At 43.8% G+C, this 27,483-nt stretch overlaps 2 protein-coding genes and 3 long non-coding RNA genes across 6 annotated transcripts; 4 read left to right on the top strand and 1 right to left on the bottom strand.

The window, feature by feature from the left end:
• The first annotated feature begins 29 nt into the window (after nucleotides 1-29).
• On the top strand, nucleotides 30-15,183 carry LOC103378304 (rho guanine nucleotide exchange factor 26). Of its 2 annotated transcripts, XM_025054789.1 has the most exons (16): nucleotides 40-167; nucleotides 1,764-2,442; nucleotides 3,007-4,468; nucleotides 4,688-4,739; nucleotides 4,828-4,970; nucleotides 6,417-6,473; nucleotides 6,559-6,719; nucleotides 7,402-7,554; nucleotides 8,015-8,144; nucleotides 8,722-8,796; nucleotides 8,921-9,010; nucleotides 10,186-10,340; nucleotides 11,513-11,725; nucleotides 13,466-13,536; nucleotides 13,646-13,750; nucleotides 13,835-15,183. In XM_025054789.1, exons 3-16 carry the CDS (start codon nucleotides 3,044-3,046, stop codon nucleotides 13,975-13,977), a joined length of 2,973 nt encoding a protein of 990 aa, XP_024910557.1. In that variant the 5' UTR covers nucleotides 40-167; nucleotides 1,764-2,442; nucleotides 3,007-3,043; the 3' UTR covers nucleotides 13,978-15,183. The 2 variants fall into 2 exon arrangements, with proteins under 2 accessions (XP_008307699.1, XP_024910557.1); XM_008309477.3 differs by lacking the exon at nucleotides 1,764-2,442 and having other exon boundaries at nucleotides 30-167.
• Nucleotides 14,818-27,349, bottom strand: dhx36 (DEAH (Asp-Glu-Ala-His) box polypeptide 36). The gene is made up of 26 exons (XM_008309479.3): nucleotides 26,935-27,349; nucleotides 26,269-26,399; nucleotides 26,087-26,194; nucleotides 25,641-25,860; nucleotides 25,501-25,539; nucleotides 25,234-25,404; nucleotides 25,070-25,149; nucleotides 23,609-23,683; nucleotides 23,224-23,390; nucleotides 23,046-23,127; nucleotides 22,783-22,923; nucleotides 22,446-22,551; nucleotides 20,687-20,774; nucleotides 20,499-20,554; nucleotides 20,321-20,385; nucleotides 19,965-20,108; nucleotides 19,560-19,677; nucleotides 19,227-19,325; nucleotides 18,974-19,147; nucleotides 18,663-18,749; nucleotides 18,485-18,568; nucleotides 18,089-18,188; nucleotides 17,764-17,854; nucleotides 16,869-16,989; nucleotides 16,213-16,365; nucleotides 14,818-16,007 (listed from the first exon to the last, which is right to left on the bottom strand). The coding sequence occupies exons 1-26, from the start codon at nucleotides 27,130-27,132 to the stop codon at nucleotides 15,780-15,782; spliced, it is 3,126 nt and encodes a 1,041-aa protein (XP_008307701.1). The 5' UTR covers nucleotides 27,133-27,349; the 3' UTR covers nucleotides 14,818-15,779.
• Nucleotides 17,752-19,111, top strand: LOC112486903 (uncharacterized). The gene is made up of 4 exons (XR_003049471.1): nucleotides 17,752-17,891; nucleotides 18,019-18,039; nucleotides 18,186-18,681; nucleotides 18,977-19,111. It is a non-coding gene; the product is annotated as an uncharacterized LOC112486903 (long non-coding RNA).
• LOC112486904 (uncharacterized) lies at nucleotides 19,642-20,364 on the top strand. The gene is made up of 3 exons (XR_003049472.1): nucleotides 19,642-19,778; nucleotides 19,951-20,134; nucleotides 20,238-20,364. It is a non-coding gene; the product is annotated as an uncharacterized LOC112486904 (long non-coding RNA).
• Nucleotides 20,781-25,718, top strand: LOC103378305 (uncharacterized). Its single transcript, XR_521493.2, has 3 exons — nucleotides 20,781-21,274; nucleotides 21,426-21,589; nucleotides 25,607-25,718. It is a non-coding gene; the product is annotated as an uncharacterized LOC103378305 (long non-coding RNA).
• Nucleotides 27,350-27,483: the final 134 nt, after the last annotated feature.

The following is a 27,483-nucleotide window of genomic DNA, read 5'->3' as shown; positions in this document are numbered from 1 at the left end:
TGTTAGGACCAGGACTGTGCTACAAAACCAAGGAACCAGCTCCGCTTCCATCCCAGAATGGATGTGTGTAGATCCAGAACCTCCTTGGCTGTTGTGAAGTTTAGGACTGACTGAGGAGCTGCTGATCCCTGTGACCTCCTGGATGTTGTCAAGGCACATGACTATAGGTAAGCACGCTCGTGCAGACTAATCGTCTGAAATTGTGTGAAAGTCATACCTGGAAAAGAGAATGTGTAGAATTTGTAGTGTTGGGCACGTTACTTTGAAAAAGTAATTAGTTATAGTTATTAGTTACTTCTCACAAAAAGTAACACAGTTAGTAATTGAGTTACTCCACTATAAAAGTAACTAGTTACCAGTTAAAGTAACTGTTGCGTTACTTTTTTTTAAGTTAAAAAATGTAGAGTAAAGACAAGTACCTGAACAGAGGTTTTAATTTATTGCACCTCAACAGACCGCAACTGGTACAGCTGTTTTCATCTTCACAAAAGTAAACATTTCAACATTATGAAGTGCTTTTAACTCGCTGTGGTGTAAATTAAATGAATCAAACTTTCACAACTTAAGACAACTGGTGGACATACTGTGTTCCAACTATGTTCTTAAAAAGAAAAATAAACAGTTTTAAAATTGTGCTGAAAATGTATATGAATCTGTTGAACAAATCCAACTTTAATTCCTAAACATTCATTCATCTGTCCATCCATACACTCCGAGATTCATATTTACTGTATATTTACAAATTAAACTATAGAGATGAGTGCAGCACAAATTTAATTTTGACTTTCAAACGCCTCCTTGAGGTGATGCAGAGTACTGCCTGCCTTCCCTGCTGACTTTTCTCTGCACTTTCTTGTACGATCAACAGGAACAATTCTCTCCCACAGACATTAAAGACATTACACAAACGCTGGAGAGTCATGATGTAGAACAAATATTTCTGTAAAGTTTATATTGGAGATGTACTGAGGAACAGAAACGGGGACGCGTCATGTGACCCAGTTTGTATGGAAGCGCACAGTCAGATATGAGGCACAGCTCTGTGACGTGTTGGTGACGGTAATGACGTTATAACGATAGATTAAAGTAATTAGTTAGATTACCCGTTACTGGAAAGTAACGCCGTTATTCCCAGCACTGGCCATTTGTAGTCCAACTCACATGTCAGACCACAGTGGACTTCAAGACAGTATGAGATAAAGTGTGGGAGGGATCTGTCGTTGTTTATGTTTGTCTGAACTGGTTTGAACAGGAGACCTAAGCTCATCACTGTCACATGGTCTGTGAAGTTCCTCCATGTCTATGGGTCGTGTCCAAAACTTCATCAAGTTCGTCTCTCTATCACTCACACCCGCACACAGACCATTTTACTATCCTGTGAGTTGTTAATCTGTTAATCCTGTCTCAGAATATTCCAGCTGTATTAGCCAAATGATTTACCGGGCAAAGAGTAGATTTATTTATGAATCAATGAGCCGAAATTAACTTGAAATTAACTTAAAAAATACGTTTTAAAAATGTTAAGTGCACCATAAAGACACAAGAGGGCGCAAAACCAGCAATAACTGTGTTCGAGGTGTGTAGGGTCAGTCCCGCCTTACACGTTTCATTTTTAATTATATTTGTTGTCGTTGGTATTTTGTTATTCTATGTTTTAATATATGATTTAAGTTATTAATTTTGAATAATTTAGTAATAACAGTTCTTATACATTTTCATTGTAGTTTCAACTTCTATCACTCCATCCTTTTCTCACTATGCAGGTGGTTAAAGCTTGAGCCAATCCCGGACAGCAGTCATGAGTTGAGGGTAGAGTTACACCCAAGAAGGGTCCTCAAACAGGGTCACAAACAGAGACACACTCACATTCACATCTCTGGTCAGTTTAGCATGAACAATGATAATAGATTTTGGACTGTGTGAAGAAAACACACACACACACAGAGAGGGAGAACAGTAGAACTCCATACAGAAGAGCATATTGATTTGAGCTTGGGATTGAACCACTGACCTTTTTACTGTGAGGCTTGCTGTGGTCAGTGGTAACACTAACTGGTCCTGCTATTATTATCATTTTTAACTTTTTATATTGATTATTACTAAAACAAAGTGAAACTAATTTTTTATTTGTTTCTCCTCCTCCTGCCCCTCCTCCTGCTCCTGCCACTCCTCCTGCTCTTGCTCCTTTGGTGTGTCAGTAGCAGTACTATCAGACAGTTTCATTCTGCTGCAGGAACTTGTCACTGACCTCAGACTCTGCTGCTGCTGTTGTTGATCCAGTTTTTCCACCTGTCCTGGTTTCACTAGACTCACTTCAGTTCTGGATTAACTTCCTGTTTTCTTCAAGTTCTGCTACCATGCTGCTGGACTGTGTTTTTAATTTATGCTTTTACTTTTTGAAAGTTCAAGTTGAAATGAACAACAGGCTGAAGCTGATTAATGGTGAGTTCATTTGATTAATTAATGTCACGTCAGGGAACATCAACGTCAAGCTCAGGTTTCACTTTATCAACTGTACTATTTTTTACACATTCCTGTGATGGGCGACATGATGAGACTGGGGAAATAATCCTGACAGCTCCAGGACTGAGTTCTTCTCCAGAGAGTAGATCTGGGAGCTGGACCTCAGTGTGATTTTTACATTTCAAGTTGTGTCAATATCATAATCTAAAACAAATCTTCTGGAATGTGTTAAAAGTAACTGCTGTGTCTAAAAGAATCAAAATTTCCAGCCTCGAGATTATAACCTTTGTAGGGATTCAATCTCTCAACCCTTCTCTTGGAAGTTGATGACTGTTTACAGTGAACCTGTAAATCAACGTGAAAACCCAGAATTTTACAGAAATTAGCGTTTTCTTTCACTCTTTCGTTTTCTGCTGGTTTCTGTTCCCGGTTCATCCGTTCAACCTCTGAAACTCCTCTAGTTAATGTTCAACTCTCTCAGTGTGGACGCTGATCCTTTGAGGTCTCAGATACTGATCCATGTCCCTCTTTGTTTATCCGCAGGGTCAGACTGAGTCCACGGACAAAGCAAACCACCACCATGGACGAGGCCAACGATGTGGATCTGTCCAACAACAATATCCTTCCTCTGTGGAAACGACGCACCGACAATCGGACAGGTCCTCAGGAATGTAGAAAATCCAAACCTCGGCCTCTCAGTTATCACATCAACGGGGTCATGACGACAGACTTCCCTGTGGAGGACAAGTGTCCTCTCACCCTCAGTCAACCTGCTGAGACGCTGGTCTTCCGTCCCACGTGTCCAGGCACCAACACAGCGGTGCTGAAGCACGTTCTCAGCAAACCCTGCAGGAAGTCCAGGGTAGTGCGGAGCATCAGCATCGGAAACCTTTCAAACCAACGCTTCTCCCTGTCCAGGTTCAGGTCTGAGGACAGGAAATCTGCCCCACTGGACAACAAGGGTTGTGACAGAGTCTGTGGTGCTGGGAACACAGGTCCTAGAGATATTGTCTGGAATGAAGGGAGCCTTCAGGACCATGGCTCTCTAGCTCCTCCAGACTCTCCTCCACGTCTGTCTCATCACACTTTCACCAACAACCATCAGAACGTCTTTTCGAGCTCCTCTCCTCTGGTCCCCACCCCCTCACACAGCTCCTCCTCCAGCATTCCCTCCCTGTCATCCTCGGATCCGCCGACTCCTCGCTCCTCATCACCATCGGACAGAAGTCAGGTCCTCCTCAAACGCCAGGACTCCAGGGGCTCCTGTTCCTCCTCCACTCCCTCTCCCTCCACTTCTTCTCCCTCCATCGTCCTCAGCACCAACAGTCCTGCTGCTCTGAAGATGGGAACGCAGCAGCTCATTCCACGGAATTTAGCCTCGGATGTCCGACAGACCAAGATGACCGTCTCTGGACCCTCAGGTCCTGGTCTGACCGGGCTCCTGTGTGTTGATAATTCCAGACGAGCCTTGAAAACACTCTCTATGGTGGAATCTGGACTGTACTTTTCCACAAGAGGTCCTGGAGAAGAAATGGACGGAAGAGGCGACAGTCCAGGAACACTCAGGAGAGGGCTGAGGAGCACGTCTTATAGGAGGGCTGTTGTTAGTGGGGAAGAACTGGAGGATCCGTCAGGAGATCCCCGATTCCCAGGACACTTGTCTCTGTCTGCTGGAGATGATAAACAAATTTTACCAATAGGTCCAGGATTATCCAAACCCACAAGTCCTGGAAGAAATACATCATCAAGTCCAAGGACAAAAAAACATACCCTTCCTGGTATATCCAAACCTTCAAGCCCTGGAACATCCCAACCTGCCAGTCCTGGAACACCTAAACTTTTAAGCCCTGGAACATCCCAACCTGCCAGTCCTGGAACACCTAAACTTTCAAGCCCTGGAACACCCCAGCCTGCCAGTCCTGTAACCCCAAAATTATCCAGTCCCAGGATCTCAAAACCTTGCAGTCCTGGTTCAGAACCACCATCCAGAACAGGGACAAACAAGGTAACCTCTGACTTAATCCCAGAAAACAGAAGTTCTATGATTATCACTGGATTATCCTTTAATTATTGAATTTTCACTCATAGAATAAATCCAGTATCCAGTCAGAGTTGTTCTAGTCCCTGTTGTTTTGAACATGCAGGCAAAGAAACAACAACAGAAACATTTCTTGTTCTAAACAGAAGTTTTTTCAAGCGCACACACACACACACACTCTTTCAGAATCCAGACAAGAAGAAAGTTCTGACCAGTCAGCGGACGTTTGACAGTGAAGGTGAGAACCTGACACCTGGGTCATGTACCCCCCAGCAGCCCCACCTCTCTGTTTGTCTTTCTAACATTGGTGTTCTGCTCTGTTCCAGAGGAGGAGCTCTATCAGAACTACCAGGAGAAGGCCTTACACAACGACTCAGATGAGGACGCAGATTCTAGAGAGGCCAGTCCTGACAGTGGGATTGTTGTCCAGTACAGACCCATCAGAACCTCCTGGAGTCAGCTGAGTGTGGTCAGACTTGCATCACACGCGCACACACACACACACACACACACACACACACACACACTTCCCTTCTCTTCTATACATCTTGATGGAGAATCCCACATCTGTGAAGAATGTCCTCATGTCTATTTTGACCACAGTTTGATCTCCTCCCCTCATGTCAGAGGACAGTGATGGTGAGACAGTACCCTCTGTCTTCTAGTCCTCATGACTCCACAGTCGTTTGGACGACAGGTCGGAAGACAATGACCAGATGTGTTGGTGTTAGAGGTCAGACTGGGACAGAGACAGAGATAGGGACATGTAGCTACTCCGTATGACAAACACAAATGAAGACAGGACTCCAGAGACCTGGAGTGAGCTCTGTGTTCTACTCCAATCAGTTTGTTTACAGCATGACGAAGGAATGAAAACAAGGTGGAACTGAGAGGTGCGACTGCTCTGGGTGTGTCCAGGTGAAGCTCCTTCAACAGTTCTTGGTACTGTCTGTCTAACCTTTAGTCATGTGTTGGCCAGCGTCCAGGTCTAATGTGGAGCAGAAGTGATGGTGCTGTTGTTCCAGCCCAGCTGCTCTACAGCTGTGGGTGTGTTTACACTGTGTTCAGACTGAAGCTTACGTAACAACACACATTCTTCTCACGTCTCACATTCTGTGGGAATCATCGCTGTGACCCAGTGGTTGTCCTCTGGGCCACAGGAAACGGGCTGCCTGTCAGCAGAGGACACAACCAGATCTAAAGACGTTCGTCACATCAGAACTTTTCCTGTTCACAGTCTCCTTACTCCCTGATGTCTAAAAGGTTTACGACTGTGTTTTCAGCAGCAGGAGGGGGAGTTTTTCCAGGATTCCCTGCAAACTTTAACCCAGTGGATCCAGAGTGTAGCTCCAGGTGAATTAGTGACTGTGTAGAATGGAGAGTCAGCAGTCACACCCAGTCAAAGGGCAGAGTGGAGAGGACTTAAGAAATTAACTTTACAAAAAGAAGATGATTAAAGGGGCAGTCTGCAGTTCTGCTTCACTAAATAATTGCGTGTCACTCCACTCTTACCACCTGTAGGTGATGCTAAGTTTAAACATTTAAAACCCCGTTTCATGATTCACCTTTACTGGTGCGTTGTTTATATACAGTTAGCGTGCAGCCAGGGCACTTGCATTTAGAGCGTGTTAGTTTTGGTTTTAGTGTTGTGCTGACACATAGTCACTATTCACCAAGGCTAGGTCAAGCATGCCTTAAGTGTCATTACTGCCACCTATTGGCTGTGTTATCCTTTGGTAAATATTCCACCTTGAGGACAGGCTGATCTCTGTCAACAGAAAAGAAAAAGAAGAATATCTAGAGAGAGGGTAGAATCCTGCTCATGTCACAGACCCTGAAACCACAGCTTTAATAACATACACACTGTTACCCTTGTATTTGTACTCAGAGGGATTGTGTTTATGTTTTTCTTCAGGTGAAGAAGAGTGGTTTGTCGGAGCGAATGAGCGCGGAAGAACGAAAACAACAGGAGGTGGGAATCAGTCCATGTGAACGTGTGATGAGGAAGATGTTTGTGTCCTGCTGACACTGACGGTCACTCGTTTTCTTCTCCTCAGGCCATATTTGAGGTGATCTCCTCGGAGCACTCCTACCTCCACAGTCTGGAGGTCCTGATCCGCATGTTCAAGAACTCTGCAGAACTCAGTGAAACCATGACCAAAACTGAACACCACCACCTCTTCTCCAACATCACTGATGTCTGTGAGGCCAGTAAGAAGTAGGTTCTTCTTCTCTCCTTCTCTGTCTTCCTGTCATGTTCCTCCCTGTGACCCTGTGACCAGGGTCAGAGCAGCTGCAGTGAAGCTGCCCTTTCAGAGCAGAGCTCTGTAGCTCTGCTTCAACCACATGTCAGAGAACAATGTTCTGCTGCTGGAGACAGAGACCTCAGTTATCAGAAGATGTGTATCTGTGTGTGTGTGTGTGTAAACACCGACAGTGTTGGTTGTTTTATTGAATGAAACATCATCCAGTGGACGAATAGAAGAAACATCTTCTTCACTCTTCACACAGACCAAGGTCCAGTTTCCTGTTTGTCACCTCAGACAAAGACACTTTTCTCCAGGCAGTGACCATGTGACCCTCCACAGTGACGACCATCTGCTGAAGCTGAGGAAGAGAAAAAGTGTGTGTGTTTCAGTCTGCTGTGTTTTCAGAGGCTCAGATTTCCTGCTCTGTGATCCTACAGAAGCTGTACTTCCTGCCCCCCTCACCACTCATCTACCCCCCCTCTAATTGTCCCTGTTGACTGATGAGTCTCTGACTCATGGTGAGAGTCCTTGACTCGGTCCTGATGGTCAGTGACCTGCTGCAGTGACTGTCTGTGGAGGTACTTCCTCTATGGTGTTGTGGCGTGTCACATGACCTGATGGTACTTCATTACACTTGTTTTCTGTGTTCAGGTTCTTCCAGGAGTTGGAGGAAAGACACCAACAGAACATTGTGATCGAGGACATCAGTGACATTGTCAGTCAACACGCCGAGTCCAACTTTGACCCCTATATCACCTACTGTTCCAACGAGGTCTATCAGCAGAGGACGCTGCAGCGGCTGCTGTGAGTCTTTCCTCCTCATCTCCTCTGTGATCTCGCTGGATTTAAATTTTTTTTTTCTAAAAATCACTGCTTTGAAACCAAGTTTGTTCATTTTGAGAAGATTTTTTTTTTCAATTAGTGTCATTTTTGTAACAGAAGACTTTTAAAGAAATGTTTGAAAAACATTTGTTGAACTCTAATGTATTGATTGTAATTGTTTTTTTTATTTTAAATAAGGTGTCTAGTTACTTCAAAGGAAACATTTCAACAGTTTTTTTTTTTCAGTTTTTAGTATAAAAGTTTTAAATTAGACTGTTTTAAAGATTAAGACTGTAAGAATGTGTGGTTCTGACCCGGACCTTCAGCCGTGGCAGGTCATAGTCACAGTAAATGTTCATCCTCTGGAACAACCCTGAACCTTCCTGTCGTGAACTGTGAATTTTCCTCCTCTTTCCTAAAACTCCATGTCTTTTCTCTTCAGCTCCAAGAATCCAGGCTTTAAGGAGGTGCTGAGCAGGATCGAGGCCCACCCTGATTGTAGGAACCTCCCCATGATCTCCTTCTTCATCCTGCCCATGCAGAGGATCACTCGTCTGCCTCTGCTCATGGACGTGAGTTCACTGCACAAACATTCCAAATTTGGGCTCTGGAATTTTTACACAACTCATGAGGATTCCACTCAGGGTGTGTCTCCAACTCACACACACTGATGTGATCTCTCATGAGTCCAGAGACCTGGCACACACTCCTTAGAATCAGCAGATCAGCCGAACACAAGCAGCCATGAAGAGTAAATAAAAGGCAGAGTGTTCTCCACCAATCAGGGTTGTGCTGTTAGCTCCTCCCACTTAGTGCATCTACTAACTGAAAAACAGTGTTAGTGTCACTCTGTAGTTCACATGGGTCATGGTACATACATTGCATTTACTCTCTCATCCTCCTCTGCCCTCCCTCCTCCTCACTCTACTTGTGTGACTTTCTCTCCTGGGATCCTGGAGTTTTAAACACTGAGGTTTTGGATCCTGAGAAAGTTGGGTTTTGTCCTTGTTTCGTCTCACAGTAAAGAAATGACCAGGATTCTAACAGAGCTGTAAACCTGTAAATCTGAAGCAGCTGTGGAGGAGGTTAATCACCGTTGTCAAGATGAACTCACCTTTCTATTTGTCTGTCTGTCTGTCTCTGTTATAGACGATCTGTCAGAAGACTCCCAAAGACTCTGCTCAGTATGACCTCTGTAAAAGGTCACTACAGGCCATCCTCAAGGTCAGAGGAGTTTCACTTCACAAGTTCATATTCATTTTTCTGGACTTCTGGATTCTGATGGTGCTGATGTAGTGAGTCAGTACAAACACAGGTCTGTGTGTGTGTGTGTATGTGTGTATGTCAGGTGGTCAGGAAGTGTAACGAAGGTGCTCGAAGGATGGAGAGAACAGAGATGATGTACACCATCAACTCTCAGCTGGAGTTTAAGATCAAGGTACAGACAAGAAAGAATCCTCTTCCATACACTTCCATGTCCTTGTTTTCATTCACTGATCATCGGATGAGACAGAGATTGGTTAGACTTAGACTTGGACTTTCTTTATTGTCATTACACAGAAACACAAGAAAACAGTGAGTCTGGTAACGAAATGTCGTTGCTTGGCAACCGCAGTACACAGTACAAAATACACAGCTTGTAGTATGTCTACATACATATGTATATAGGTAGTGCAGAACAGAAATTGTGCTAAAATATAAACTGATGGTAAATATACATAAATAGTATGTGTAAATAGTTCAGACGTGTGTTGAGGTAAACTATAAAGTACATATAAATATAAATACAATCAGTGTGAAGTGATGAATGTAAACAATAGTATACAATAGTACTGCACCTGTTTGACTGTGGGTAGTTATGGGTATTTAACAGCCTGATGGCCAGGAGAAAGAAACTGTTTTTGAATCTTGTTGTTCAAGACGCCAGCAGGGTGAACAGACCATTGTGGGGGTGGGTGGGGCCAGAGTGAACCTGGTGAGCTCTGGCTAAACAGCGTCTGTGTGCTACGTCCTGGATGGGGTGGAAGGTGTTGTGCCTGAGACTGTCATGGGTCATCAGGGTGAACAGCCGAGGGCTCAGGACGCAGCCCTGAGGGGAGCCAGTGCTCAGAGTGGTGTTGCCCCCTCAGACAGACTGGGTTCTGTCAGTGAGGAAGTCCAGCAGCCAGTTGGACAGGGGGTGTTAAGCCCCAGGGGGCCCAATTTGCATACCAGGTTCTGGGGGACGGTCGTGTTAAATGCAGAGCTGAAGTCCAGAAACAGCATGGTTCAAATTGTCCCTGAAATATCTTGGAATCTGTCCTTCAAATTCCCAGCCCGAGGTTAGTCCGAGGTTAGGAGTGCTTGAAGCAGTCATGTCAAGATTTGGTGATGACAGCAGTCCAAATATCTGCCACGTAAGCCCTGAAGATCACTGTTGGATACTGTAGTACTGACACAGGCCTGGCCATTCTACTGCATGTTAGACAGGATCTCAGGAGTGTTTCTGGAATCACTGGAAGAGAAAGGCACACGTTATACGTTTTTCACATGAATCTTTCTGAGAATGCTTGTCATATTCATGTGTAACATCTTCTGCTCATTCTGCTCCTCATCCTGCTCTACCTCCTGCAGCCATTTCCTCTGGTGTCATCGTCCAGGTGGATGGTGAAGAGAGGAGAAGTGACAGCATTTGTGGAAGACAATGGGATTTTCCTGAAAAGAACAGCTCGACAGCAGGTTTACTTCTTCCTGTTTAACGACGTTTTCATCATCACCAGAAAGAAGAGGTGAGACACACACACACACACCTTTCAACACTTGTTCTGACTTGTTGAAATTGTCACAGTGAGCCGTTTGGTTTCTCATTTTGGATGAACTGATGTTTTTGTGGTTTAACTTACCCATGAAGTTTAATTTGATTACTTGTACATGGATTTATGTGTACTGATGTACGCATATGTACTTGGGTGTACTACATGCATGCTGGTGTATGCATGTATACTTGGATGTACCATATAGTATGCACATATTGATTCCACCCAACAGAACAGAGTCCAGTCTAAAGTCAAGAGTGAACAAAGACAGGAACCAGAGTTCCACTGGACTATGAGCTTCAGGTAGAGTTCTGTTGTTCTACTGCAGAGACCCACCATGAACCAGACTATGGTCCACCTAGAGGAGACTAGAGGAGCTCATCATGTTAGAGGAGACTGAAACAGAACCACTGACTGAACCAAAGACCAGCCGTCTCGGTCTGAAAAGTCCAAATAAATGACAGCGATTCTGCTTTGAAGGGTTCTTGATTAGATCGTCGTGTGACCTTCAACATTTCACGTCTCACTGTGTCTAGCAGTTTCAACCCTCAGCTGTTTTTTAAGGAATGTCGCCGCCCTGGTGTCTGGTGTGAAATGATGTGTGAATGCAGAGTGTGTTTGTTCTTTATCCTTCATTTGCCTCTGCATCTGGAACTGATTGTGTCTTCAGTCACAGACTCAGAAAAATCCTCCAGAATCATAAAAACATCAGAGAAGGAAAAGAAACTGTCCTGATGTTTTTTTCTGGGAATACAATCCGGATCTAATCTGTGTGTGTGTGTGTTTGTTTGACTTTCTCCCAGTCTCAACAATCACCTGAACATTCAACATTCTGTGTGAATACGCCTGTGTTTTTGTTCTGCTGGTGGAGAACTGTTTGTTCTGTTGTTCCTCAGTTGTGGAGCAGAGAGGTTTTACAAATGGGCGGAGTCAAAAGTTATCAACCTGTGTCTGTCTTGTAGGAGGAGTCATGTGACCGAAGAGTCTCATGACGCTCCTCCTGACTTCTGACTTACTCAACTCTCTGTTGCGTTCAGATGCTAACATGGGAACCAGTCTCTTAGCCTTTAGGTTAATGATACTTATGGTACTCTCATGGACCTGGTTGGACCTGGTTCACCTTCTGTGTTCTCTCTGTGTTCCAGTGACGACAGTTACTCTGTGATTGACTACGCTCTCCGAGACAAGATTTGGGTCAGTTCCTGTCAGCCCGAGGATCTGAACCTGTCCCCTGTCAGAAGCACTGCAGCCATGCTCAGCCACTCCCGCCAGTCTGGAGCTAATCACCTGTTCCGTCTGGCGTTCCGTAGTAACTATTCGGGTGAAAAAGTTCCGATGGTCCTGGGCACAGATTTACTGTAAGTGTTGGTTCCTTTCTCTTGGGTTCAGTCACTCATTTTTGCAGACTCAGCTTGCCACTCACCTAAGGGTTCTTCTGTCTCTGAATTGGGTTTGGGCCCTTCTGCTGACAATTCAAAATTAACCTTTGACCTCATTGATGAAGCCTGTGAAACCAAGCTTTAATCTAAAACATCGTCATAAAAACCAGTCCAGTTAGTATGAACAAAGGTGTTCCCTGAGTAAGTGAAGTGGAACTTCTCCAAGTAAGAGAAGAAAGGAGCTGTAGTTACACAGACATCTGAGAGTATTTGAGATCGCCCGAGAACAGCTGTAAAAATATGAGATCATCTGCGATTTTTGAAAAATGAAGAATCATCTGAGAGAATATCAGATCATTTTAGAGAATATTTGAGAACTTTGAAACTCCACCTGAGGTTTGAGGTCTGTAGACAAACCAGACTTTGGATTATGTTCCTGATGAAGAAATCCAACTGAACTCCACTTCGTTGCTTTCTCTCAGCAGTTCATCCAGAACAGGTTCCTGCGTCTGAAACTCCTCCTCCTTCTTTCTCCCATGTTCTTTAGTCTGAAGTAGGATTCTGTTCCTCAGTTCTCAGGAAGATCCAGTTTCCTGTTCGTTCTCTCACTGTTGCACATGAGATCTAGGAAATGAGCAGTGGATGTTGTGTTGTTTAGTCTCAGCTTCACATTCACCACTGAAGAAGTCTGTCTTCACTTCTGTTCTTACATCTGTTCAGGATCACGACCCAGAAATGTCAAACTTAGTCAAAGAGCATTACTGACTGTTGTGCAGGAGGTTCTGGGTTTGATTCCATCTAGTCCTCAGGTGTCCCAGGTGTGGTAATCCTAGGAAAGAGTACGCTGTGTTAAAGTATTTGTCCTACTACTGTAGTGACAGCAGTAGTACACACTCTGTTTTGATCCACTAGTCAGTGGAAAAATTAAGGTAACCTTTGACCTTTGGTAAATGTTGTAAGTTTATTGAATTGTGAACTGTGTGTGTGTGTTGAGTGGTGAGGACCCTGGTAACCACCCATTGTTCCACCAGTTGCTATGCATTTTTCAGTGGTTGCCTAGCAACAAGTCATCGTGGTATGTTTCCCACGACTGTAGCTCCGCCTCTTCTCGACTCCTCTTCACTGTTTCATCTTTATAATCAGCTGCTTCACTGGAACTGGGGTAATGAGCTGTGACTCATGGGATGTTCTGGTTCTGAGGTCTGTGTGAGGCCCAGGTGAAAAGGTTTCTATCTCATCATGACTCACTGTGCGCCTCAGCAGAACCCCACGTTTTATTTCCTGAGCATCTCCCACCTCCTCCTCCCCCACAGACCCTCAAACCCGTGGTCTGTTGCCTGAGCTGGGACCAGGTGAGATTAAAGATCTGGTTTCATGGAACTCCACCTGTTTGTCTCCACCCTGTTATTTCTTCTCTCAGAAAGGCATGAGAAAGAAAAATCAAAAGCAGCTCCTGAGAATCAGTCCTTTGTTTGGGTCTGAAAACACACCTCTTTTGTCAAGGGTGGGAGGCGGAGCAGAGGGGGTGAGGGACGAGTCAGTAAAACCTGCTGAGCTGGGAGTCTGAACAATTCCTACAGTAATACAGAATGGAGACCAGGTCCCCAGTGTGTGTGCTCTCAGGGACATCACTGATGTCTCAGGGACATCACTGTTGTCTCTCTTTCCTTTGACACAAGTAACAAAAATATTGACTAAAATGTTCACACTTTGTTACAGAAATGAGCGAGCTCGATGGATCAGTGCCCTGGGTCAGAACAACAACAGCAACAAGAGTCAGGACAGACACAGTGAGTAAGACACGAACACACTCACAGTCGGGCTGTGGCTCCACCTTGTGGCTGATCCATGGAAAGTCACCTCGTCTGCGGCTCATGTCTTCGTGTGTGATGTTTTCAGGTGTTCTGCAGATGGAGGTGCTCCGGTCCTACACAGCCAAACAACCTGATGAACTCTCTCTGCAGGTGGCTGACGTGGTTCTAGTGTCTCAGACAGTGGAGGACGGTCGGTGTCTACGTCACACTTTACTCCACCTGTGTCTTTTTCTCAGTGTTTGATCATTAATCGTGTGTTTGTGTTTGTCCACAGGTTGGTGTGAAGGTGAACGACTGCGTGATGGAGAGAGAGGATGGTTCCTGGCTGAGTGTGCCGAGCCAATCACCTGTCAGATCACCATCCAAAGAAACATGCAGAGGATGGACCGTCTGCAGGGACTGGAGACCAATGTCTGACCAGGACTGGACAACAGGACCGACATGTGACCAGCAGGTTTTTCTACTCAGCCAATAAAAACTGAAACATTTCTAAAGTCACAGTGGTCCTCATGGGGGCAGAAAATAAAACAAAAACAGCCCAGAAAATAAACATATTTATGGAGGTGGCTAAATATCAGCCCACAATGAGCCAAAAGCTAAGATTGAGCAACAAACTCTGTACAGAAAATCAAGATAGATTTTTCACTGTGCTGGATCTGAGGCCCAGCTGTGACCATAGTTTATGTCCTGCTAAAGAACAAAAACATTTCGCGTAGAATCCTGGAAAACAAAAAAATAACAGAAGTTTCTTCCATTCACTCAGGGATACTATATATATATATATATATATATGTGTGTGTGTGTGTGTATATATATATATTTTTTTTAAAAATCTTTTTAAGCCACGATTTTTGTTAAGAAATGAACATGGATTTTTCATAATCACCTAAAAACATGAAACAAAATTGACACGGAAACAAAACACATTCTTAGCTTCTTTTTCAACTGATGACAGTGGAGGCAGCAGTGAGCCAACAGCTGTGAAGCTAAAAACACAGATTTTTCTCTCAGTCAGGTTTGGTGTGGCAGAGTGAGTGGTTCACCAACATCAGTTTTCTGTTCATGACGTCGGTCTTCTGAGATGAACAGAAAATATTTCAACTTTGTCAGTGAGATGAACTGAGTCTTCCTTTGCACAAACCTGAACTTTTCCTTTAAACTTTAATCACATTATCTTCTTGTAAGAATTATAAAATATCATTATTGTAAATAAACAGTGATGTACATTTGTAAGAAACTTTTATTTTTCACATGAAAACTTTCTAGTAATGAACGCTGATGTTTTTCTGCCACCATGGGTTCCAATTAACTTGTCTCAGTGATGAGGACTTGGATTAGAGATAAGAATGATAGAATAATTACCAGGTAAATCTAGACCAGAAAAACCTCAGCTGTAACACGATGAATAACAAAAATGCTGAAATGAAACAAAGCTGAAAAATCCAGGAATAAAAAAATAAAAAATACAAAGAAATCAGGAAAAGTTACAAAACTTTTCCTGATTTAGGTTCTGAAAATGTTTTTTTTATTTTTTCAGTCTTTTCTCTAATTTTCCAAAGTGAACTCCAGGGGGATGAACAAAGTCCTGTCTATCTAAATCTTATTTTTAAATATCACAGGAATCCCTTAAACACTTAAACACAGGACCCAGAAAAGTCCAGTCCAGTTTGGCTCTTTGTCTCTAGACTTGACTCTGGCGAAGAAAGTAAAAACCTGTTCTTTTTTTAATCTCACTCATTTTTTTTCTTTTATTTGTTTCTGTCACTACTTGGTGGTTTTATTATTTTTATTTGACTTGAATTTTGTTTTTTTAATTTCTTGATTGTTTCTTGTATGTAATTTATTGTTCTATTGTTCTTTGTTTGTATTTTAAACAGTATATTATTTGTTGATTTAGTTTGTATAACTTTCAAAAATGTGTATTGTTTATCGTCAGTATTAAGTAAATATTTGATCATGGATAATTTTTTTTACATGTACTCTTTTGTTTACTTCTTGTGCCATCACTCTAAAATATTCCAGGTCATGTGACAGATTAGCAGCAGAAGAAGTTATTCTACTTTTGGAGTTTATTATTTATTTATTTTTACAGATAGTTTTGTAATTTTCTGTATTTGTTTTTGAAGCAGAACTGGACCTGTTCTGGTCCCGGCACCAGGTTCGAGGACTTTAATCAAACTGAGCTCAGATCTCTTTGTCTCTGATGATGATGAGGTTTTCTACTCATCATCATCATCTTCATCCTCATCATCCCAGCCGTGAGCAGTGAAGTGAGTGTGTCGCCCTCTGTGGTCAGACGACCTTCCTGCAGGTTTCTCCTGGGTGGTGATCAGGTCAATGATGGCCGTGATGACAGCACAGTCTTTGGACTTCAGGTTTTCCCAATCCACTGGAGACGGCGTCTGGATTTTGTCCTGCAGCAGAGAGTCCAGCTCCTTCTTCAGGTTCTGCAGGAAACAGAATCAGACAGAAAAGAAAAAAGGTGAGAAATAAAAATGTTCAACTTTAAAGATTTTGCTCTCCTCAAAAAACAGACTTCAGATATTTTTTAAAGAAACTCTGTGACTAACTTTACCTTTACTGACCAAGTCACCTTTAATAACTTAAAGCAACGTATCCTCTTATTAAAAATAAAATATATATATTTTTTACCTTCACCAGGTGAGCGATGCGAGACGGGGACCTGAAGATGATCCACTCGTCCACAGCGATGGTCTCCTGGTCTTCGTCCTTCTGGATGGTGATGTCACCTCCAAAGAAGAGCAGGGAGAATGGAGACACTTCGGTGCAGTCGTACAGGAAGATCTGAGGCGACACATGGAGTTGAGGGGGGAGGAAGAGTGGGGTTTTAATTTAGAGCAGGTCTGGGATCAGTGAAGTGAAGCTGCATCACAATCACATGACTTGGACTTGCTGCAGTTGGGATGTGATGTTGACACAAACATCTTTGGTTTCTGTATCTTCAGGCATCACTTCCTGTCTGTGTTGAAGTGACAGCAGACTGTCGGCTGATTATTAACTGCCATTGGTTTTTTTCTTCAGATTCAGTGCTGTGTGTCTGAGCATCAGCTCTTTTCACTCTTGTTTGTACCTGTGTGTGAACGGGTTACTCTTCACAGGTTTCTACCAGGTTGGACTTAACATCTGAAGTCTTTGAAGAGAGGTTTGATTTCAGCAGAGTTCAAAGTTAAAAGTCACTCTTTCATCAAATATTCATCTAGAACCTGCCGAGAGCTCACTGCTGACATTTGAGTGTGAGCAGGGTTTTTACTCACGTCCACGCCACATAGAAACAAACACACACTCACGCTGCTAGTCTTCATCTTCAGGTGATAGATCAACCAAGTGTAGTTAAACTGTGTCTCCTCAGCGTTGACAGACTTTGGGTGAATGCAGACTTTTCCATCTGCCTGAGTGTAAACCTTCACCCTGTTCAAAAGAATTAAAGAATGTTAAAGGAGTCATGTTGAAGAAAATAGTATTAGTCTGCCAGCAGGGGTCACAAATGAGCAACTGAGTCAAAACAAAAATTTGAAATGAAATCTGAGAAATAGATAATGAAAGGTTAAACACTAGCTGAAATACAAATCACTAATGCTACGAGGTACTTAATGGGTCTGCTCCTACTGAAGTACTCTGATAAAGGCTTAGGGGACTTAGGGACAAAGGGAAAGGAAACTGAACTTGTCATTGTTACACAGCACACCACTGCACACAATGAACTGTGACCTCTGCTTTTAACCCATCACTAACACTGCCAGTGCTAACTTGGCAGCTGGTGGATTCAAACCTGCAACCTTCCAGACCCAAGTCTGTCAATCGCTTCCTTAACCACTAAGCCACCACTGTTACCCCACAACTACTCTGCTCAACTGGGGAACGTGGTCTGGCAGTCCCAACACCATCTTAACTAGCAATCTCCCTGTAGCTCGGATGCTAATCCTCTCGTAAGTCACTTTGTAAATGTAATTCTAGCCCCAACAGGCTAAACCAATGTTCTTTTACAGGACCGTCTCTGCTCAGTCAGCTGTTGTTGGTCTGATGTTATGATAAGTGTTTGAAGTTTAACAAGTTTAAAGTCACAAATGTGATCTTTGACATCTGACTGAAAACCTGTTTGATGTGTGTATGTGTGTATGTGTGTATGTTCCTGTTTGATGTGTGTTTGTGTGTATGTGTGTGTGAGAGAGAGGACAGACTGACCCTGGTCTCTTCCTGCTGTGAGACGGTCTGATCGTGGCCACCTTTGGATACAGCCCTGCCACGATTACTGCTTTGATCAACTTCTCATTGTCTGGAGATCATGAGTCAGAGATGAAGACGAGACAGAGGTTAGGACTGTAGTGACCCAGATGTTGTTCTTCATGTTACTGTGAGGTCATGTGGGTCAAAGATGATTCTATCACTAAAGAGAAAGTCTAAACATGTGTTCATTCACAAAATGTTTTTGTTCAACAGAAGGATGGCGATAAGTGACAGGTATTATCCTCAACACTGAACCTTCAGATGTGGGCTGGGGGACAGTTACCTGAGTTGACGTTAGATTTGGAGTCTTTGGGGTTTTTACTGCTGACGAAGCCTGTGTGCATCAGATGTTCAGCAAACTGAGTTTTCATGTTGTACAGCATCTGAGGCAGAAAAGGAGGAATGAGTGGACTGCACCGAGCTGAGGAGGAAAGATGAGAAGGAGGGCTTAGGAGAGAAGAGCTGAGGAAAAGAGATGAGAAGAGAAGAAGAGATGAAGGAATTAGATGTAAATGAAAAGAAGAGTGGAGAAAAGTCCTCAACAAATAATACAGAGAAAATGTTCTAAAAAGGCTGCAGACAGATTGAACGGATTGACGGATTGAACCAGCAAAACACCTCTGACGTCACACTCTCTGACGTTACCACTCCCTCTCTGTGAGCCTCGACCTGGTCTCACCTGGAGTGTGTTTGCAGACAGGAAGTTCTGCCAGCAAAACTCCCTCTCACTTCTGCCTCCATGCTGTCTGGCTTCCTCCCAGCCCTGGATCAGTGAGAGAAGGAGGAGAAGGAGGAGGTGAGAGCAGGTCCAGATAAAAACAACAGATTAGAAGAAGAAGGAAGCAGCTGTGACTGACCTGGAAAGCATTGACGATGGTGAGATGATCGCTCTTGGAGTTTCTGGATAGAACTTTCCTCCTCATGTCTGCCATCTTCTCTTTACCCTGACACACAGAACTCATGTTTAACCTAAGTGACCTCTAGAACTGGTCCAGAAAAAACTGAACAGGAACTTTGAGACAAAGTCATCTGGAGGTTAAATTAAACCACAAACAGTTAGCCAACAGAAGTTAGACGCTAACACTAAGACTGACAGAGGTCTTCAAAGAGTTCTTCATAGATAAGAAAAAAAACATTTAACAACACTGTGTGTACTGGTTCCACCCACCAGGGGGATGAAGAATGGGTCTTTGAAGCTGAGGGACGCAGCCATGGTGAGAACAGGGTCCAGGCAGCTGAGCAGAGCTCCAAACAGGATCAGTTTACCAATGTGAGGTTCCACAGGAAGACGGGCCAGGTGGAACCCCAGAGCTGTCAGGTTCTCTGAATGGTCCAAAGCATTCTAACAACACAGCATTAGCACACAATTAGCAGATGTTCGCTCCATGACTCTGTTTAAAAAATCTTTGGTTCCTTCTCACCAGGTCCATGAGGTTCTTGATGGCCAGGCTGACGGCCTGTTCAGAGGGGGGGTCCAGAGCTTTGTTCAGGAACTGAGCCACAGAGCCCAGCTTCAGAATCTGAGCCGAGACACACAACACAAATAGGTGTTACATCACATGCACCTGTGGAGGTGTAATCTCACACACACTCTTTGTGATCCATCAGACTGCAGTAATATAAAACCCATCATCAGTGAAAGCATTGTTGTCAACCATCATCTCCAGCAGCAGCAGCTCTTTGTGACCTCTGGATCTGTAATCCATTAGCCAGGCCTGTGTGTCTGAGCTGGAGTGACAGTCTGCTCACAGCACCTTGATCTGCAGACACAGCTCCTCCAGTGGAGTCCTCATGATCTCTGGTAGCTGATAGTCCTCCAGCAGACTGGCCCTCAGACTGTTGTACAGGTGATAGCACTTCCCTGGACGCACCCTGAATGAGATCAGAAAGGTCAGAGGTCAAATCAACTCTTCAGATGTAGAATCAAGTGGCTTCTCTCTGTGGTTCTGGAACCACAGACAGCTGACACTGAGGTGAGAAATGGCAAGAAAACATGCTAAAACACAACCAAGTTTTCTTCTTAACAAAGAGCTAAAAGTTTGTCTAATGAAGCTAACATTAATGTAAGTTAAATGATAGCCAAGAACGACAGGTAAGAGGTCTGAGCAGTAACTGATTTACACTGTCACATGATCTCTTCATCAGAATAAAAAAACAACCTTCCTGCTCGTCCTCTCCTCTGCTTAGCGTTAGCCAGACTGACCCACTCTGCTGCCATGGTGCTGATGTTGTTGTTGGTGTCGAAGTGCGTCTCTTTAATCTTTCCTCCATCGATCACAAACACCACATCATCAATGGTGATGCTGCCGGAACAGGACAAACAGTCATGGTCAGAGCCACCGCTCCACTGTACTGCACAGGATGTCACTGTACTTCACTGCACTGCATTCCACTGAATTTACTGTGCTTCACTGTACTCCATTAAACTCCAGAGTACTTGACTGGACTTCAACACACCTGGTTTTGTCCCGTGTCTGTGGAGACACAGATTTGATCTGATTCTGACAGCACTCACCTGGTCTCAGCGATGTTGGTGGCAATGACAATCTTCCGAACTCCTGGAGGAGGCTTTTTAAACACCTGAGCCAGACACAAGAACACACAGGGTTTCTGACCACATCAGTGGAGAACAACATTATGAGGAGTCAGAAAGGAGTCACAGAGGTGGAGGAGTCAGAGAGGAGGAGGGTCACCTGTGTTTGGTTGACTGTTGGCATGAGGGAGTGCAGAGGGATGATGATGAAGGATTCTGGAGACAGCAGCACAAACAAAGACAATGTTCAAACAGCAGAAGAACAGCTGAACATTTTCACGTTAACAGACATATTAATGTATGTTTTAATAATGTTTAGCTTTTCACATCACTGTGTGTGTGTGTCACCTGATTTGAACATCTGCTGACTCATTAGCAGGTCGTTCAAACTGCTGATGTTGTCCCAGCCTGGCAGAAAGACCAGAATAGCTCCTTCCTGTCAGAAATCGAGCAGTTACAGCAGGAAGTGACATCAGCAAACACAGAAAAACAAACAGACACCAACCATGGATCCATCACACCCAGACGTCACCCAGCCCCTCTCATCCACAGCAGTGCAGCAGAGGATGACTTCAGTGTCTGGGTTTCACCCCTTCGTCCAACAGGGGTCTCCACTTCTCACTGACTGCTGTGCTGAGGAACTGCTGTTGTCCCTGGGGTGAGACTGACCTCCCAGGTGGCTCAAACAACCATCTACACACATCCTGATCCTGGTGATCATTGGATCAGAGCATGGTTTCCTCCTGTGTTTTACTATATGGACTCTGTATTCAGACGACAAAGACCTGAATTGTGCCGCAGTCAGTTTGAACTAAAAAAGACTCTGGGATGAAGAGAAGAAACATCTTCAAGAATCCCAGACAGTCCAGCTGACCTCTACTGAACTGCCTTAGAGACCAAGCCTGACTTTAGACTCATTCTGAAGTTCGTGTGAAGGTGAGGTATTTATTCTGGATTCATTCTGATTAAGTTCTGACTTCAGCTTCAAACTCAATAATCCTAGAAATCAGCAACATTTAAACATTTAATTTTTTTTGAAATTAATGAATCCAGAATGAAACTTTCTAACTAAATTTCTTCTGTGCAGGAAATAATGTTTACTTGAGGAAATAACTCTGGACCTCCACACAGCAGTGACAGGAATCAAACCCTCCACCACTATAATGTAATATCAGGTCCTGCAGCATCACTGTCTCATCAGCACATCTGAAAAACCTGACAGAGCGCCACCTAGTCCCACTTCAGAACATGGTGAGAACAGATGGATGACTGTGTGTGTGAGTGAGTGACTGTAGCTGTAGTTGTGACGGATGGAGACGCAGCTGGATGTGAGCAGTGATGAAGACTCATGTCATCCTCTGGGCTAACGGTAGCTTTTCTGATTTAACTTAAATAATTTTGGCTAATGCATCCATCTTAGTATAAGTGAATATGAATATTCTGTTCAGTTACGTCAGAGTTTGAGCTGAAATTTGAATTTGAATCATACAACATTCAACATTTTTAAAAAGCCTGAGGCTGTGTCTCTGTGTTGGTGTAAAAAAATCCCTTCTAAGTAGATGAGGAGTCTGAGTGTTAAAGTCAGAGCTGCAAACCAGCAGCTCAGCTGACACCTATCCTCAGTCTGGTGAGGACTCATCAAACTGATGACATCCATCATCACTTCCTGTCACACTCATCTCCAACAGATTATTCACAGTACACAGTGTGAGTCGTCACTGTCATCTGTCTACTCTGGCTTCATAGCTGCACACATGCTGAACATATGCATGTCTGTACATCTAGGTCTATTATTAGCCTGAAGACAACTAAAGGTTGTCAGTCTTCAAAGGTAGCCATTTAAGCATAAACTTAGCTACAGATAACAGTAGATAAAAAGATAAAAAATGATAATAATTTTATAACAAAAGCCCATAGGTTGGAATTATCTAAAACATACTGGATTAAAACAACTTAAAGGATTATTACATTTTGGCCCAAACATCTTGGGAATGAAACAAGAAGTTCAAATCTGATGAATGAGATAATTAAAGTTAGCTAAAAATCAAGAGGCAGCAAAATCTTTGTGTCTAGCCATGAGAGGGGGCGGGACTTGGACTGAACTCACCTCTTCATTCATGACGATGTGACGAATCAGGGCCAGAATCAGGTCCAGATCAATCTTATCATTTTCATCCAACATCTGCAGAGTGGAGATGGTGTTGTCAGAGTATCTGTGGAGGACAAAGAGATGAGTTCTGATGTTCTCCTGAGGTCAGGTCACCTGGTCCTCAGACCTACAGTGGGGACTCTGTCTTAGAGACAGGAGGCTGAGCTGAAGATGAAGATACTTCACTGGGAGTGACCAGAATGGACAGAATTAGAAATGAGAAGATCAGAAGGACAGTTGCTGCAGCTGCTCTGCTCTGCTGACGTCACTGCTCTGCAGCTGAATCTGAACCCACCTGCTCCTCAGTGAGCGTTCGTAATCAGGCCAACGCTCACTGTATAGGGCCTCCTTCTGCTCCTTCTCTGCTCTGGAGTTCCGACCCTGCCAGAAACCTCTCTTCCAAGAGGAACGACGCTCCTGAGTCTTAGGACGGTACCTGCCGGACAGAGGAGGAACCATTTCACAGCAATGTCATCTGTCACTGAACTGTCACAGGTTTTTTCACTCAAAGCCCCCCGGCTGGATCATGAGTGAAGGCCATTTGTGTGTCATTGTTACCTCGTCATCTCCACTATGTCCTCCAGTAGAAACTCTTCCACTGGGAAGGTGGAACCAGGAATGTGGATTATTGGACAATTGCCTGTTAGGATGTTTGGAAGGAGAGAAATGATTGAAGAACCAAAACCACTGCAGCACCGGTGCTGAACAAAGTTAGAACGTCACACTGGCTGTTCACCAAAGTACTCGGAGAACTTCACTGCGTTGAGGGTCGCACTCATCAGGACAACCTTAAGGTCATCTCTCTGTTTTAGAAGGTCCTTCACAATGATGAGCAACACGTCGGACTGAAGGTTCCTCTCATGGATCTCATCCAGGACCAGGTGACTGACACTGGACAACAGACTGACACCAGAAGAACCAGAGAAGGAAACAGTGACAAGGACAAAACCAAAGTGTCCACAGAGAGACAAACATGAGTCCACACACACACACACACACATACTGGTGTTTGTTTCTGTGTGTGTCTGTGATACTAATGGACCACCCAGACTGTGAGAGGAATGAAGAACAAATTTAAGGGGAGGATTAGGAAGAGAGGAGAAGGTGAAGCAGAGACTCACGGGTCGGAGCGAAGCCACTGCAGAATAATGCCTGTGGTACAGTAAAGGAGCGAACCTTGTTTCCGGGGTAACCGGCTGAAAGACAATAGCAGATGGAAGACAAAGATTTCTGTTGAAAATGAACATTAACTCAAACCAGATCAGTATGGTTCTGGTACCATGGTTTGAGAACCACTGGTGGACAGGATTATTATGGTTATGTCTTTGTTTTCACACTGATCCTCCAACATTGACCTGACTCTGGTCCGCACTCCTGTCATCATCAGCCTGAAGAGTTTTTAACATAAACTAAGAGGTCAGAGGTCAGACTAAACACATTTTTGTGTAACTGATTCTCAGCTCACTCTCTGCTCTTTGACAGAATGTTTTCAGAATTACTGACACATCTGCAGCAGCAGCAGCAGCAGTAACACAGCGCTGAACTCAGTGCTCAGATGAATGTGGCTCTAAACTCTGTGGTACCATAATGTTCTGTCATAAATAATGTAATAATCTGCAGACGGGTGGAGGATGAAAGGCTGGTACCCAGAACAACAGCAGTGAAAAGTCATTAGTCGTAACGACAAATGGAGCAGGAAAGAACTCCTCAGACTCAAACACATCAAATGTTGCTGCATAATTAACATCAGCGTGTCGTGACGACTCCCCTCGTGAGGACGAATAAACCAACAGGAATAACAACATAAAATACCACGAATAAAGTCTGAGGCTGAGTCTGGAGCTGCTGGAGCCGAGGCTTTAAAAGTAAGAACTGGACCTGGAAAAACACATCACCAACTTTTCACTCAGGAAGTGGTCAAAGCACTGGCCTCCAACACAGGCTCCTCTGTGTGGAACTCATTCAACACTAACTTTAATTGACGCTAGTTATTTTTGCCTTTTTAGCTGGAAATCTCCCATTTCAACACTAAGTTATGTCATAGGTCAGAATTCAGTGACCTGTTCACACCACAGAGCAGCTTCCTGTTGGACAATGTTCTCAGATGCCAAGGAGAAAAACACAAGTAAAATGACAGAACTGATATAGAACAAATCTAAAGGTCAGGAAGGTCAAGGTGACCCTAACAGTGAACAGCACATTTTCTCTCACACAGTCAGCTGTGGTGATAAAACTGTTCTTTTAGTAGGACTGTACATGTGAACTGTAAAAGCTGGAGTCTGCACCTCTGTGACCTTTTCACCTTTTTAAAGAAGCTCTGCAAAAACTTCTATATTGACAGAAGTTATCGATCACATGGGTCGACAGCTGTTGACATGACTTCTCTTCTCAGTGATAGATAAAATCTTGGTTTTCACGCATTAACATTAGTCTGAAATACAGCTAAAAGTTCATCAGCAGCTGTTAAAGTTATAGAAGGCAAAAACATTTGTATAAATAAAGGACAATTCCCTCATTATTCAGTGTCAGCTGCAAAACTGTTACAGTTGTAATCAGAACTCTGTTCCTTCAGACTTTTGTACCTCTGCAGACGGATCTGGTACCCACAGGAGTTTCCATTCCCCACACTCTCTGCTCTCTCTGCAGCCACACGTTCTGCCACCTGAGAGAAACACACACACACACTGAGTGAAGTCACATGTAACAATTTAAAAAACATCACAACGCTGCAGCAGCAGGAACGTACAGAGATGGCGCTGATACGTCGTGGCTGTGTGCAAACCACCCGACACGTGGAGCCCACTCCTCTGCTGATGTAGTCGTCCAGAATAAACTGAGTGACCTGGGTGGTCTTCCCACAGCCCGTCTCTCCGCTCACCACCAGAACACGGTCACTCTGGATCAGCTCCACCAGCTCCTGAGGAGCAGAGGACAGAGACAAGTTTGGGTTTTTTTCATTGAGGATCTGAGGACCTTTGGAATCGATGAAGGGGATTTTTTTTTTTAAACTCACCTCTCTTTTCCCATAAGACGGCAATTTTTCTCTGAATTTCTGCAAAACAATTTCAACAGTAGAATTAATGTTGGACTTTCTTTGTTGAGCCCTGGTTTGTTTTCAGCTTCCAGCAGAACCTCCATCACTGAACCACTCACCAGCATCTCCCTGTACCTGGGGTCAGATCTCTTGTTTTGCAAATCCTGCCTTAAATCGTCGTCCAAAGAACAGTCTCTGACTACTTCCTGGAAGAGGAATTCAAGGTCTTTGTCATTGTATCTATGTCTCTCCTTCTTCTCCTTCTCCTGCTGCAGTTCATCTTTGTCATCTTCTTCCCAGGTGTCTGGAGGTTCTTCTTTAACTGCTGGAGACGATTGTCTAAACAAGAACATTTAAGTTTTTAACAACTACGTTAGTGAAGAAGGTTTGAGTTCCAGAAGAAAAACTGCTGCTGCTGCAAAAACATTTTATAACACGAGTAACCAACACTGTGGATGTGACCATTATTCTGACTTCTTGAGGGGCTCATAAGTCAGTCAGTCAGTACTGCTGTGTAACTGTTGTTGCAGCAAGAGACAGTTTTGGTAGGATCTCTTTTTTTTACCCATGTGATCTGAGAGCTGTCTTCCTCTGGTCTAAACCGAGTTCTTTATCATCTTCCTCAGATTTTATCTTCCTTTTCTGTTCTTCAGGCAAATCTCCATCAAAATAACTGCATACACAGACGATGAACAACATTAGAGGACTGTTTATGTCTGAGCAGAAGATTTAGATCAGACAACGGACCTCCAGTCCTTTGACCCAGAAGCTCGGCTGTCCCTGAGGCCTCTGTCTGTAAAAGGCTGCTCACGCTGCACAGAACTGAGCAGCTTGGTGATGTGCTGCTCTCTGGCCTCGTCCATCTGGACCACAGCTCTCTGAAAACAGACACAGACAGACATTACTACCCGGGAGCTTCAAAAGAGGTTTTGACGTAGTTTTTTAGAAACTGAAATATATTTCCAATGGTTCGTAGAAGAGTCTGTGACAGCAACCACAGAGAGTCCTCCCTCCACCTCACCCCATCTCCCAAATCCCTGTGACAGCTTCAGGGACGGAGCTCAAAACTGCATGTAACTTGTACTCTTGTATTCACTGGTACAGTAAAGACCACCCAGGACGAGAATGGACTTCTGGTTCTCTACATCTTCTTTCAATACCAGAAGAAGCAAAAAGTTGTAACTATAGTACTATAAAGTACTACCTGAAGGATTTGTTTAGCTGAATATGTTCTAATGAAGATTAGCTAAAATTTTAACACTAATACTAATTCTGAAAATACAAACTATACAAAGGTCTTTTTTTATTTTTTATCGGTCAATGTCTTGGTACATATCTGTGAACAGATTTCTAATTGTATGTAAATAAAATATATAGCTAAAAATGTGCAGCAGCATCAGTACCACTACGTACCGCCCTCCTGTCAGCCTGTCTCCTCCTCACTGCTCCGTATCTGGCGTACCACATTCCGATCTCCCGACCCTTCAGGTGCGGAGGAGGCCGATCAACCCCTCCTCCTCTGTCCCGCCTCTCTGTGCTGCCATCTCTATGTCCTCCTCCTCCTCTTCCTCCTCTCCGTCCTCCTCGCCCTCCTCTGTAACCGTAACTCATATTCAAAGACCTGAAAGAAACGCTGTTTAAACAACCTCTTCTGCAAACAGAGAACGTCAGTGACGTCACCGACAACAATGACGGTTTGGCTCCTGCCACAAAATAAATGTTAAACGTCGGGAATTGTATTTAAATAGAAAATACACCCAGAACAGTGCAGAGCCTGCGTTTTTAAAGCCAAGCTGTAAGAATTATAAAATGCGGCTCTGTCGCAAAATAAATACGTCACCACGCTGCGCTCCAATATGACGTCATGTGTATAGCCATAGACTTCATTAGAAAGACAGAAAGAGACAGAAACTGTAATGTTAATTTGTTGGCTTTAATACGAAGATTGTTTATTGAAAAATA

Source organism: Cynoglossus semilaevis, chromosome 4, assembly GCF_000523025.1.
Source record: "Cynoglossus semilaevis isolate Cse_v1.0 chromosome 4, Cse_v1.0, whole genome shotgun sequence".
In the NCBI taxonomy this organism is placed as follows: domain Eukaryota; kingdom Metazoa; phylum Chordata; class Actinopteri; order Pleuronectiformes; family Cynoglossidae; genus Cynoglossus; species Cynoglossus semilaevis.
Note: the sequence above shows the minus strand (reverse complement) of the source record. Positions and strands in the feature narration are given on the sequence as shown.

Bases quoted from the DNA above. Each gene is read 5' to 3' on its own strand.
- LOC103378304 (XM_008309477.3), top strand. From the start codon at position 3,044: ATGGACGAGGCCAACGATGTGGATCTGTCCAACAACAATATCCTTCCT. The intron at 4,971-6,416 runs GTCAGACTTGCA...GTTTTTCTTCAG, and splicing joins CCTGGAGTCAGCTGAGTGTG to GTGAAGAAGAGTGGTTTGTC. The intron at 8,797-8,920 runs GTCAGAGGAGTT...TGTGTATGTCAG, and splicing joins CACTACAGGCCATCCTCAAG to GTGGTCAGGAAGTGTAACGA.
- dhx36 (XM_008309479.3), bottom strand. From the start codon at position 27,132: ATGAGTTACGGTTACAGAGGAGGGCGAGGAGGACGGAGAGGAGGAAGA. The intron at 23,684-25,069 runs GTACAAAAGTCT...ATTGTCTTTCAG, and splicing joins TACCAGATCCGTCTGCAGAG to CCGGTTACCCCGGAAACAAG. The intron at 23,391-23,608 runs GTGAGTCTCTGC...TTCTGGTGTCAG, and splicing joins CAGTGGCTTCGCTCCGACCC to TCTGTTGTCCAGTGTCAGTC.